We start from the raw sequence: 12399 nt of genomic DNA, 5'->3' as shown, positions 1-12399 counted from the left end.
AAAGTGACAATTCTAAAAACTGCACCCCTCAAGGTGCTCAAAACCACATTCAAGAAGTTTATTAACCCTTCAGGTGCATCACAGGAATTTTTGGAATATTTAAAAAAAAAAAAAATGACCATTTAACTTTTTTCACAAAAAATTTACTTCAGATTCAAAATTTTTTTATTTTCCCAAGGGTAACAGGAGAAATTGGACTGCAAAAGTTATTGTGCAATTTGTCCTGAGTACGCTGATACCTGATATGTGGGGGGGAACCACTGTTTGGGCGCCTGGCAGAGCTCAGAAGGGAAGGAGCGCCGTTTGGCTTTTTCAATGCAAAATTGGCTGGAATTGAGATCGGACACCATGTCACGTTTGAAGAGCCCCTGATGTGCCTAAACAGTGGAAACCCCCTCAAGTGACCCCATTTTGGAAACTAGACCCCCCCAAGGAACTTATCTAGATATGTGGTGAGAACTTTGAACCCCCAATTATTTTCCCAAGGGTAACAGGACCCCAAATGTTATTGTGCAATTTGTCCTGAGTACGCTGATACCCCATATGTGGGGGTAAACGACTATTTGGGCGCATGGCAGAGCTCGGAAGGGAAGCAGCGGCACTTGACTTTTTTGGCTGGAATTGAGATCGGACACCATGTGGCGTTTGGAGAGCCCCTGATAACAGTAGTGAAGCCTAGGTGCACTACTGATGAGGTTTGGCCTATTTATAGGCAGGTGCAATGCCAGTGGCAGGCAAAATGTACAAACACAAGAAAAAGCACCACTGTAGGGAATGCACACCACAATACTATGTAAAAAGACAAAACTTTATTAACAACAGTTTAAAACATACTTAAAACCAAAGCAGAGTTCCCCCCATGCGTGATATAATAATCACAGGCAATGAATGCAATAAACAGATGGCCCCTGGACCTTGGATTGTAACATGCAATTATCAAAAAATAGAGAAATAATAATACATCCTGAGCATGAATGACAAGTTATGAAAATGTACAATCACAATCTAATTGAATCTGTCCCCAAAAGTGCCCTGCAACAAAAAATGCCAAAAATGTAACCACAATGAAGTCCCTCAAAATATGAGTGCAACTTAAATAGTGGCGGTACTCAAGCAGCTCCCATGGCTGAGCATGAATGAGTTAATGCTGAAGTTAAGCAGACAGTGCTGTCACTAAGGAAGAACCAGAATAAGGGTCTGTGCACACGCTGCGGAATGTTCTGCGGATTTTTCCGCACGGATTTAGTAAAATCCAAAGGTAAATCCACAGGTCAGAAGACCTGCGGTTTATCTGTGGATTAGCCTGCGGGTTTTGCCCTGCGGTTTATCGCCTTCACAATGGAGCAGATAGCAAACCACAGCGGAATCCGCAGAAAGAATTGACATGTCAATTCTTTCTGCGGATTTGAAACCGCAGCAAATCTGCACGGAAAATTCCGCAGCATGTGCACTGTTGTTTTCATTTTCCATTGATGTTAATGGTACTGTACACCACAGCAAAAACTGCTGCGGATCCACAGGACCAAAACCGCTGCGGATCCGCAGCAGAATCCGCAGCATGTGCACACACCCTATGGGTGTGTTCACACGCTGCGGAATCATCCGCGCGGATTTTGCAAAATCCGCAGGTCAAAAGACCTGCGGTTTATCTGCGGATTATTATCTCCACAATGGAGGAGATGGTAAACCGCTGCAGAATCCACAGAAAGAATTGACATGCAATTCTTTCTGTGGATTTGAAACCGCAGCAAAATCCGCGCAGAAAATTCCGCAGCATCTGCACAGCGGTTTTTAATTCCCATAGGGAATAATGGTACTGTACACCGCAGCTAATTCTGCTGCGGATCCGCAGGGCCAAATCCGCTGCGGATCCACAGCAGAATCTGCAGCGTGTGCACACAGCCTTACTCAATGGTACAAAGAACAGGCTCAAACCTGGGGATAAGAACAGAACAGCCATGAAGCAATACCAGAATGAGCGCTGCAATCCACCCAGCACTGCAGGAGCTGGAGCGTGCGGAGGGACAACAGGCAATGAAATCATCATGGGCACATGGGTGTAGCTGGACAGAGGATCAATGAGCCAGGGTAAAGGGAGAGCAAAGCACTACGCGTATCGACGTGAATAGCACGTCTTCGTCAGGGGGAGGTGAAGTAAATTGTTAATGCAAGTCTTAGGCCTCTTTCACACTTCAGTTTTTTGCATCAGTCAAGATCCGCCAAAAGGACGAATGGCGGATCCGTTTTAGTACTGATGCCAACGGATGGCACCCGTCCGTTTTTTTGACAAATCCAACAAATGAAGAGTTTTAAAGGAATCGCAGCCTGGAAAAGGAGAGGGAGAGAGAGAGAGAGAGAGAGAGAGAGAGAGAGGGAGGGAGAGGGAGAGGGAGAGGGAGAGGGAGAGGGAGAGGGAGAGGGAGAGGGAGAGGGAATTTTTTTTGTCCGGCACCCAGAAAGAATTTCGGGTTAAATGAGTGTCTGGAGGATCCGCCACAGAAAAAAACGTTGCAAGCTCCGTTTTGAAATCTTTGAGGATGGTGACGGACAGGAACTTTTGGCGAATCCGCAAAAAAAAAACGGATGCAACAGACGGCAATCCGTCACAATCCGCCAATAATGGAAGTCAATGGGGAAAAAACGGATCCTCAAAAGAAAATTGCGGATCCGTTTTTTTCAAAACCTGGCGGATTGTGACTGATTGTAAAAAACGGAAGTGTGAAAGAGGCCTTAGGTGATCACCTGATGAATTGGTGGTCAGTGTGTGCTGGTGTGTCACGGCAGGACAGAGAAGGAAGCGGAAATCAGCTGATGAGGCCATAGATGTAGCAATGGCAGATGTCTCTGCCCAACTATCCCAGTGAACTCACACAGTGACCAGGAGGGGGGAGGTGATCGGCGCATGCGCAGCTCCCGGGAGCAGGGGAAGGGAATTTAACCGGCTGGTGGCTGGAATGCAGCAAAGGGCAAATGAAATGAAAAGAGAAGGAGAAATTAGGGCCTGGATAAGTGATTGCAACATAAAAAACTGTGGTATGAAAAATGTATGCAACGAAAAAGAAAATGTGCCAATGAGAAAAATTGTAAAAAAAACAAAACACCATTACAATGTACAGTTGTGACCAAAAGTATTGACACCCCTGCAATTCTGTCAGATAATACTCAGTTTCTTCCTGAAAATGATTGCAATCACAAATTCTTTGGTATTATTATCTTCATTTAATTTGTCTTAAATGAAAAAACACAAAAAGAATTGTCCTAAAGCCAAATTGAATATAATTCCACACCAAACATAAAAAAGAGGGTGGACAAAAGTATTGGCACTGTTCGAAAAATCATGTGTTGCTTCTCTAATTTGTGTAATTAACAGCACCTGTAACTTACCTGTGGCACCTAACAGGTGTTGGCAATAACTAAATCACACTTGCAGCCAGTTGACATGGATTAAAGTTGACTCAACCTCTGTCCTGTGTCCTTGTGTGTACCACATTGAGCATGGAGAAAAGAAAGAAGACCAAAGAACTGTCCGAGGACTTGAGAAACCAAATTGTGAGGAAGCATGAGCAATCTCAAGGCTACAAGTCCATCTCCAAAGACCTGAATGTTCCTGTGTCTACCGTGCGCAGTAGGGTGACCGCAAAAAATCGATGTCGGAATTTTGTCCGTCTGGACCCCACAAAACGATTCCCCTTTCCAGATATTGAGATAGCCAAAATTTGAGCTCGATCAAACGACGTTAACCCGTGCCGCTCGTCGCTCAAAGTTTGAAAAAATCCAAATTGAGGTATTTTAAGATTTAGGTATTTTGCATAGTCTGTTAGACTATAAAGAATGTGACAACAACATTGCAGAAATAGCCCTGACCAAATTTTCGAACCATTTGTGGTATTTGAATGCAGAGTTGGTGGGATTATCGTTTTTTGATCCCACCATTACAGACAATGAAAAGTTGTTAATGGCTAATAAATTGCTCAGTAGCACAGATGAACCATCAGAGCACGCTAGGGTTGTAAATCCAAAAGTTAGGAAAGAAAAATTAAAAGTGGTAGGAAGTAACCGACTTTAACGACCTTCTGACAAAAGATGAAGAACAAAAGCAATATGTCCTGCAAGTAGTAAGCAAATGCCGAGCATTATATTCTGACGTTTCAAAAACTACTTTAACAAAAGCTCTAGAATAGATTAGATAACTATGTAAAATTATCAACTCATGTAGGTTAGCGTGCTCTGATGGTTCATCTGTGCTACTGAGCAATTTATTAGCCATTAACAACTTTTCATTGTCTGTAATGGTGGGATAAAAAAACGATAATCCCACCAACTCTGCATTCAAATACCACAAATGGTTCGAAAATTTGGTCAGGGCTATTTCTGCAATGTTGTTGTCACATTCTTTATAGTCTAACAGACTATGCAAAATACCTAAATCTTAAAATACCTCAATTTGGATTTTTTCAAACTTTGAGCGACGAGCGGCACGGGTTAACGTCGTTTGATCGAGCTCAAATTTTGGCTCTCTCAATATCTGGAAAGGGGAATTATTTTGTGGGGTCCAGACGAACAAGATTCTGACATTTTTTCCCCCCCATATGAGATCCGGTCACCCTAGTGCGCAGTGTCATCAAGAAGTTTAAAGCCCATGGCACTGTAGCTAACCTCCCTAGATGTGGATAGAAAAGAAAAATTGACAAGAGATTTCAACGCAAGATTGTGCGCATGTTGGATAAAGAACCTTGACTAACATCCAAACAAGTTCAAGCTGCCCTGCAGTCCGAGGGTACAACAGTGTCAACCCGTACTATCCGTCGGCATCTGAATGAAAAGGGACTGTATGGTAGTAGACCCAGGAAGACCCCACTTCTTACCCCGAGACATAAAAAAGCCAGGCTGGAGTTTGCCAAAACTTACCTGAAAAAGTCTAAAACATTTTGGAATAATATTCCCTGGTCAGATGAGACAAAAGTAGAGCTTTTTGGGCAAAGGCATCAACATAGAGTTTACAGGAGAAAAAAAGAGGCATTCAAAGAAAAGAACACGGTCCCTACAGTCAAACATGGCGGAGGTTCCCTGATATTTTGGGGTTGCTTTGCTGCCTCTGGCACTGGACTGCTTGACCGTGTGCATGGCATTATGAAGTCTGAATTCTAACAACAAATTTTGCAGCATAATGTAGGGCCCAGTGTGAGAAAGCTGGGTCTCCCTCGGAGGTCATGGGTCTTCCAGCAGGACAATGACCCAAAACACACTTCAAAAAGCACTAGAAAATGGTTTGAGAGAAAGCACTGGAGACTTCTAAGGTGGCCAGCAATGAGTCCAGACCTGAATCCCATAGAACACCTGTGGAGAGATCTAAAAATGGCAGTTTGGAGAAGGCACCCTTCAAATATCAGGGACCTGGAGCAGTTTGCCAATGAAGAATGGTCTAAAATTCCAGGAGAGCATTGTAAGAAACTCATTGATGGTTACCGGAAGCGGTTGGTCGCAGTTATTTTGGTTAAAGGTTGTGCAACCAAGTATTAGGCTGAGGGTGCCAATACTTTTGTCTTGCCCATTTTTGGAGTTTTGTGTGAAATGATCAATGTTTTGCTTCATTCTCTTTTGTGTTTTTTCATTTAAGACAAATTAAATGAAGATAATAATACCAAAGAATTTTTGTTTGCAATCATTTTCAGGAAGAAACTGAACATTATCTGACAGAATTGCAGGGGTGTCAATACTTTTGGCCACAGCTGTATATTAATGTATTGGTGAAAACAAACAGAGAAAAATAAATAAATAAAAAATAAGACAAAACTGAATTATAAAAATAAAATAATATGTAAAAATAAACAAAAATGAAAAAATGTGCAAAATGATGAATTGAGAAAATCATAACACTGGAGGAGATGGAAGGACTGCATTTATTGGTGGTCACACATTAATAATATGCATGTACAAAGTGGGAAGAACCCCAAAAAGGTAAAACTGAATGATCACAGAAGCCAAGTATATATGAAGAATCACAGACCAATAAGGCGCATGGTTCAAGTAAATAAGGAAAGCCTGAAACGGTTGGTTCCAAAACAGTGATGAAGAAAGTTCCCCTAGTCCCACAGGAGGCTCCTGAGAACAATTCCAACTAATTTATTTATATTCAATAAAGACCCAACTAGAGAAAAGAGACAAAGAGCTCCAGACCTGGATAGGAAGCGGAACAACATGATCTGAATGAATGCCCGGAAACTGACGAGCTCAAATACATGAATAATACTAGCCATCAAGGGAGAAGAAAAAGCTCCGATACAGGTGAGGGACAGGGTAAGGACAAAACGGTCCAATACGAATCCAATAATCTTGCTTAGTATTGCTGTTTACATATGAACAAGAGTCCATCCAGAAAAAAGAGGGGGGGGGAATACAGCACCCCGTAAAAGTATCGCACAAGAGAACATAATTAGAATCTTCAGATCGAAACGTGAAAGCTTCTCCAGAGGAATATCAGCCCTGGAAGCCCGTGAAAAGCAAATCCTCGTTGACTCCAGTGGGAACTGTGGAACAAAGCACAAAAATCCATCGTGATTCAGTCTGCAAAAGCTTCTTTTGCAATGAACCAACCCGGCCAGAGCTGAGGATGTGTTCCAAGCCCACGACCCTGGTGTTAGTACATTTACCTGAATGGTGGGTCAAAAAATGGGATGCCACTGAAGTTAATGTCTTGCCTTTGTGATAGTCTACTGCTGCAGTGTTGATGGTGCACAGATGTTTCTGGATCCGGCGGCGCAGTTCTTGCGAGGTTTGGCCAACATACACTTGTGGACATGGACAAATTATGTTCATGCGTGGCACACCAGCACACACTGACCACCAATTTATCAGGTATTTACTTAACTTCCCCTGATGAAGACGTGCTGTTCATGTCGATACGCATGGGGCTTTGCTCTTCCCTCCCCCTGGCTCCTTGATCCTCTGTCCAGCTGCACTCATGTGCCCATGATGATTTTATTGCCTGCTGTTCCTCCACATGCTCCAGCTCCTGCAATGCTGGGTGTTGTGAACACTTTTGACCTGGCTTCTGAGTTTGGGCTCCCTCTGGTGGTTGCTGCAGGTAATGGAGCTGATCTGGTTGACAGAGGTCAATCACCTGAAGAGGATGATTGGAGGTCAGGTGTTACAGACTGGGAGATTTAAGTGAGCTACTTTCCCTCAGTTGTTGCTGGTGATTTGGTTTTCTGCCTGTGCAGTTTGGAAATCTGCTTGCCCCCTGCTTGGTCCTGCATCGTTCAGATAAGTTATTTGTTTGCTAGAATCTTTTTTGCATTTGATCCAGTTTTTGCCTTTCTCTGATTTCTGCTTTGCTGTTGTGAGTTCAACCAGGTTCCCTGCTGGGACCTGTGCTGGACCCCGTTCCATATGCCACAGCTCATGTCAGTCTTTCTAATCCCCTGTTATATCAGTATCTTTTGTTTTGCTTCCAGTTCAATGCTTATCTAGTGGGGGAGAGGTCGTGTGGCCTCAGTATTTTTGCATATCAGACGTGTTGGATTTTTCTTAGGGTTTTTTGCGTGATTGCAGACAGTATCTTTCCTGTCCTGTTCTATCTAGACAGTTTGGGCCCCATCATTTGCTTACTCTATTTTCTGCCTGTGTTTGTGCTTCATCTTGTCTCACCGGCAATATATGTTTGGGGGCTATCTATTCCTTTGGGGTTCTACTGCGGGGCAGTTTAGATTTCCCCTTTCTTGCTTTAGGCTGTTGTTTGGCTGTGTCGAGGCGTCTAGGGCATCGTAGGCACGTCCCACGGCTAATTCTAGTTATGTTGTCAGTTTAGGGGTCTGCAATCCGCTTAGTTACCAACCTTTCTGGTTATCTGGTTGCCTAGTCCATTCCCCGACTATCCTCCTCGGTTACCTAATCATAACAGCTGGGTGGATTGCAGTGCTCAATCTGGTATTGTTTCATGGCTGTTCTGTTCTTATCTCCAGGTTTGATCCTGTTCTTTGTACCATCTAGTTATTCTGGTTCTTCCTTAGTGACAGCACTGTCTGCTTAACTTCAGCATTAACTCATTCATTCTCAGCCATGGGAGCTGTTTGAGTACCGCCACTATTTAAGTGGCACTCATATTTTGAGGGACTTCATTGTTTTTACATTTTTGGCATTTTTTGTTGCAGGGCACTTTTGGGGACAGATTCAATTAGATAAGGTGTTGTTCCTTGCCAGGAAAGCGATTGCATTGAGGTGGGTGGGGGAAGGTCCCCTTCGGTTAATCAGTGGAAAAAAACAGTGAACAATGTAATTCCTTATGAGAACATACTATACAGAAATAGACACACAAAGAGAAAGATAAGGAGAGTCAATTAATATCAGTCAGTTTAATATCGTAAATTAGTAAATAATAATATATTGCAGGTCAATATTGGACTAATTGTGGGACAGTCGTGATTGAAACAAAAGCAACACACAGAAACCACAGACGACCATAAGTCCCAAAAAGTATTTATTATTGTCACAAATCAGTTATTAAAAACATTCCGTAAAAATAGATGTAATAATTATATACTGAAGCATTATTTCAGAAGGGTCATGCCACCCAGATATAGGACATACTATTATATGTGAAAAAATAATAATAAAGGATGTGATAACAAAATTCCAATGTTTGTTATTTATAATAATAATAATAATAATACAGTGCATATAATTAACGTGCAATGTGAATATAAAACAAACACTGTGCATAACCTTATAAATAAAATGCATTACAATACCACAATAAACCAGTGTATGTCATGGTATACCTATGCAGAACATCCAAATGATATCAAAAAGGAAGACACAAATTGTGTCACAATTGAGTAACGGATGCCTACAGACCAGGGAAAGAGAACCAGTGTAAAAAAAATATAATATAGGATGGAATAAAGTGAATAAGTGAAAAATAAATACAGTGTACAACCTCTCCTGGGATAGCTGCCCGGTCCCAAATACAGAAATAGAGGATATCCCCAGAAATTTCGGAAAATTTGGGAAAAGTGGTGTGACTCGCCCCTGACACAACTAGCTCCTGATGCCATAAATTCTTCAAATGTGAGATATAACCCTTGAAGTGTTTATTTTTCAGTGCAGAATGTGATGCTTTACATGGACTTAGGAATATTTGCTTACTATATCCCGACTTGTTGTTAACTTAGAATCCTGATTAAGAACTCTTTAATGATGCAATGTTATTGAGAACAGAATACACTATGTTTAAGGTTCTATTTTATTTCTGCTGTTTGTCTATTATTGGAAGTATGCTTTTATAACTGAGGTTGTAAATGACGACTAGATGGATTACTACGTTTTCCTTATACTGTAATGTCATATGTTTAATATGTTATTTTCTGGTATCTTTCAATAAATAGAGTTTAAAAAAAAAATAAGCCCTCACCCAGCCCCAGATCCCAAAAAATGGAGCCGCTACGGGTTTTGGAAAATGGCAACCTTTGGAATTTTTTTTCACCACTTAGATAAGAAAAAGAACTTAGACATGTTTGGTGTCTATGAACTCATAATGACCTGGAAAATCATAATGGCAGGTCAGTTTTAGCGTTTAGTGATCCTAGTAAAAAAGCCAAACAAAAAACAAGTGTGGGATTGCACTTTTTTTTTTTTTTTGCAATTTCACCACACTTGGAATTTTATCCCCGTTTTCTAGTACTCGACATAGTAACATAGTAATTAAGGTTGAAGGGAGACTTTAAGTCTAGTTCAACCCATATCCTATCCTAACTTGCCCTAACATGTTGATCCAGAGGAAGGCAAAAATGGTAAAACCAATAGTGTTGTTCAAAAGTACAACTCATCCCGCAAAAAAACAAGCCCTCACATGGCCATTTTGACCAAAAAATAAGGCTCTGAGAAGAAAGGGGAGCAAAAAATGAAAATGCAAAACCAAAAATACCCCTGGTCATTAAGGGGTTAATAACAAAGTACAATGTGTCTGTAAAAAAAAAAAAACATTCTGCGATAACTAATATGTTTAAAAAATATATTTTGACCACAATAACATGATATATATATTTGGGCTTGGTCACTAAGGGGTTAAAATGGCTTCTTCCTACTGTGAGTTCTCTGATGTCTAACAAGATGACATTTTGTAATAAAACATTTCCCACATTCTGAACAGGAATACGGCTTCTCTCCTGTATGAATTCTTTGATGTGTGACAAGAGATGATTTATCTGCAAAACATTTTCCACATTCTGAACATGAATACGGCTTCTCTCCTGTGTGAATTCTCTCATGTCTAACAAGAGGCGATTTATCTGCAAAACATTTTCCACATTCTGAACATGAAAATGGCTTCTCTCCGGTGTGACGTCTCTCATGCTTAACAAGACTTGCTTTGTAAGAAAAACGCATGCCACATTCTGAACATGAGAATGGCTTTTCTTCTGTGTGAATAATCTCATGGCTAATAAGATTTGATTTCTTAGTAAAACATTTTCCACATTCTGAACATGAAAATGGCTTCTCTCCTGTGTGAATTCTAAGATGTTCAAAAAGAATTGATTTCTTAGTAAAACATTTCCCACATTCCGAGCACGAAAATAGCTTATCTTGTGTGTGATTTCTCTCATGTACAACAAGATGTGATTTATATGCAAAACATTTCCCACATTCTGAGCATGAAAATGGCTTCTCTCCGGTGTGAATTCTCTGATGTGCAACAAAAGTTGATTTATCTGCAAAACATTTTCCACATTCTGGACATGAAAATGGCTTCTCTTCTGTGTGACGTCTCTCATGTGCAACAAAAGCCGATTTCATAGTAAAAGATTTTCCACATTTTGAACAAGAAAATGGCTTCTGTCCTGTGTGACTTGACTGATGTGATACAAGAACTGATTTATATGTAAAACATTTCCCACATTCTACACATGAATATGGCTTCTCTCCTGTGTGAATTCTCTGATGTACAGCTAGATGAGATTTCATATTAAAACATTTCCCACACTCTACACATGAAAATGGCTTCTCTCCTGTGTGAATTCCCTGATGGCTATCAAGCTGTGATTTTGTAATAAAACATTTCCCACATTCTGAACATGAATATGGCTTCTCTCCTGTGTGCAGTCTCTCATGTTTAATAAGATTTGATTTCCGAGCAAAACATTTCTCACATTCTGAGCAAGAAAATGGCTTCTCTCCTGTGTGATAGCTCTGATGTCTAACAAGAGTTGATTTAGCTTTAAAACATTTTCCACATTCTGGACATGAGAATGGCTTCTCTCCGGTGTGAATTCTCTGATGGTTGACAAGAACGGTTTTGTAAGAAAAACATTTCCCACATTCTGAGCACGAAAATGGCTTCTCTCCTATGTGAATTCTCTCATGTGCTATAAGATTAGATTTGTAAGAAAAACATTTCCCACATTCTGAGCACGAAAATGGCTTCTCTCCTATGTGAATAATCTCATGTGCTCTAAGATTAGATTTGTAAGAAAAACATTTCCCACATTCTGAGCACGAAAATGGCTTCTCTCCTATGTGAGTAATCTCATGGGTAACAAGACCTGATTTTGTAGTAAAACATTTCCCACATTCTGAACATGAATATGGCTTCACTCCTGTGTGAATTTTCCTATGTGCAGCAAGATTCCTTTTATTTGTAAAACATTTCCCACATTCTGAGCATGACGTTGTCTTCTTACTTGTGGGCACTCTTTTATTTTGCTTAAAAGTCTGTGATGAATTAGACAGTACTTCAGAAGGATCTGATGATAGTTCTTTGATATGAAGGGCTGAGGGTATATCGGAGATGTTGCTATGCTCTTCGCCTGTATCTTGTGTGATGCTACAGTCATCCATTGTAGATATCAGATGTCCTGCAGAGCTGTTGGTCCAATCATCTGTCAAGAACAAAATAAACTTAAAAATTACATTAATCTACATCTGAAAATTAAAAATGTACAAAAACGTAAAAGTATAAAAATTCCATACAAATTGTAAGGTATATAGCAATGTTCTATTAAGTTATGTAGTAATGTTATACATAAACCCGAGACCCAGCAGTAAGTGCCAGGAGCGGTGCCTGCGCCGCTCCTGGCACTCTAACCTCCTAAATGCTGCTGTTGATACTGATCATATAACTACTAACCCCCCTACTGGTCAGATAAGACAAGGAGGAAAAAGAGTATTTTTTTTTTTACCAACAAATTCATTTTATTTCTTTAAAAAAATTTCTTTATGAAAAAACAATTTTTCAGAATAAAATCTGATAAAGCAGGAAAAACGGGGAATTCACAAGTAATAAGCAAAAGCCAGTAACTGAATTATCCAATACATGACCTCAGACACAATCTGGAAGTAGTTAAAAGATATAATATAAACCTGCCATATAAATTAGGGCTAACACATACCAAAGATATAATATAA

At 40.4% G+C, this 12399-nt stretch overlaps 1 protein-coding gene across 3 annotated transcripts in view; it reads right to left on the bottom strand.

Moving 5' to 3' along the window:
* Positions 1 to 8459: 8459 nt before the first annotated feature.
* The window catches only part of LOC141073039 (uncharacterized), a 79329-nt gene continuing 75389 nt past the window's right edge, over positions 8460 to 12399 (bottom strand). For 2 of the 3 annotated variants that reach the window (XM_073560351.1, XM_073560352.1), the window contains exon 4: positions 8460 to 11873. In XM_073560351.1, the coding sequence (XP_073416452.1) occupies positions 10063 to 11873 (1811 nt within the window). In that variant the 3' untranslated portion in view covers positions 8460 to 10062. The remainder of the gene's footprint in view (positions 11874 to 12399) is intronic. The other variant, XM_073560353.1, reaches the window with a different exon arrangement.

The sequence above is a fragment of the Dendrobates tinctorius genome, unplaced genomic scaffold (assembly GCF_039654945.1).
Source record: "Dendrobates tinctorius isolate UK_male_01 unplaced genomic scaffold, ASM3965494v1 ptg000295l, whole genome shotgun sequence".
In the NCBI taxonomy this organism is placed as follows: domain Eukaryota; kingdom Metazoa; phylum Chordata; class Amphibia; order Anura; family Dendrobatidae; genus Dendrobates; species Dendrobates tinctorius.
The sequence above is the reverse complement of the archived record's forward strand: the minus strand, read 5'-3'. Positions and strand labels throughout refer to the sequence as shown.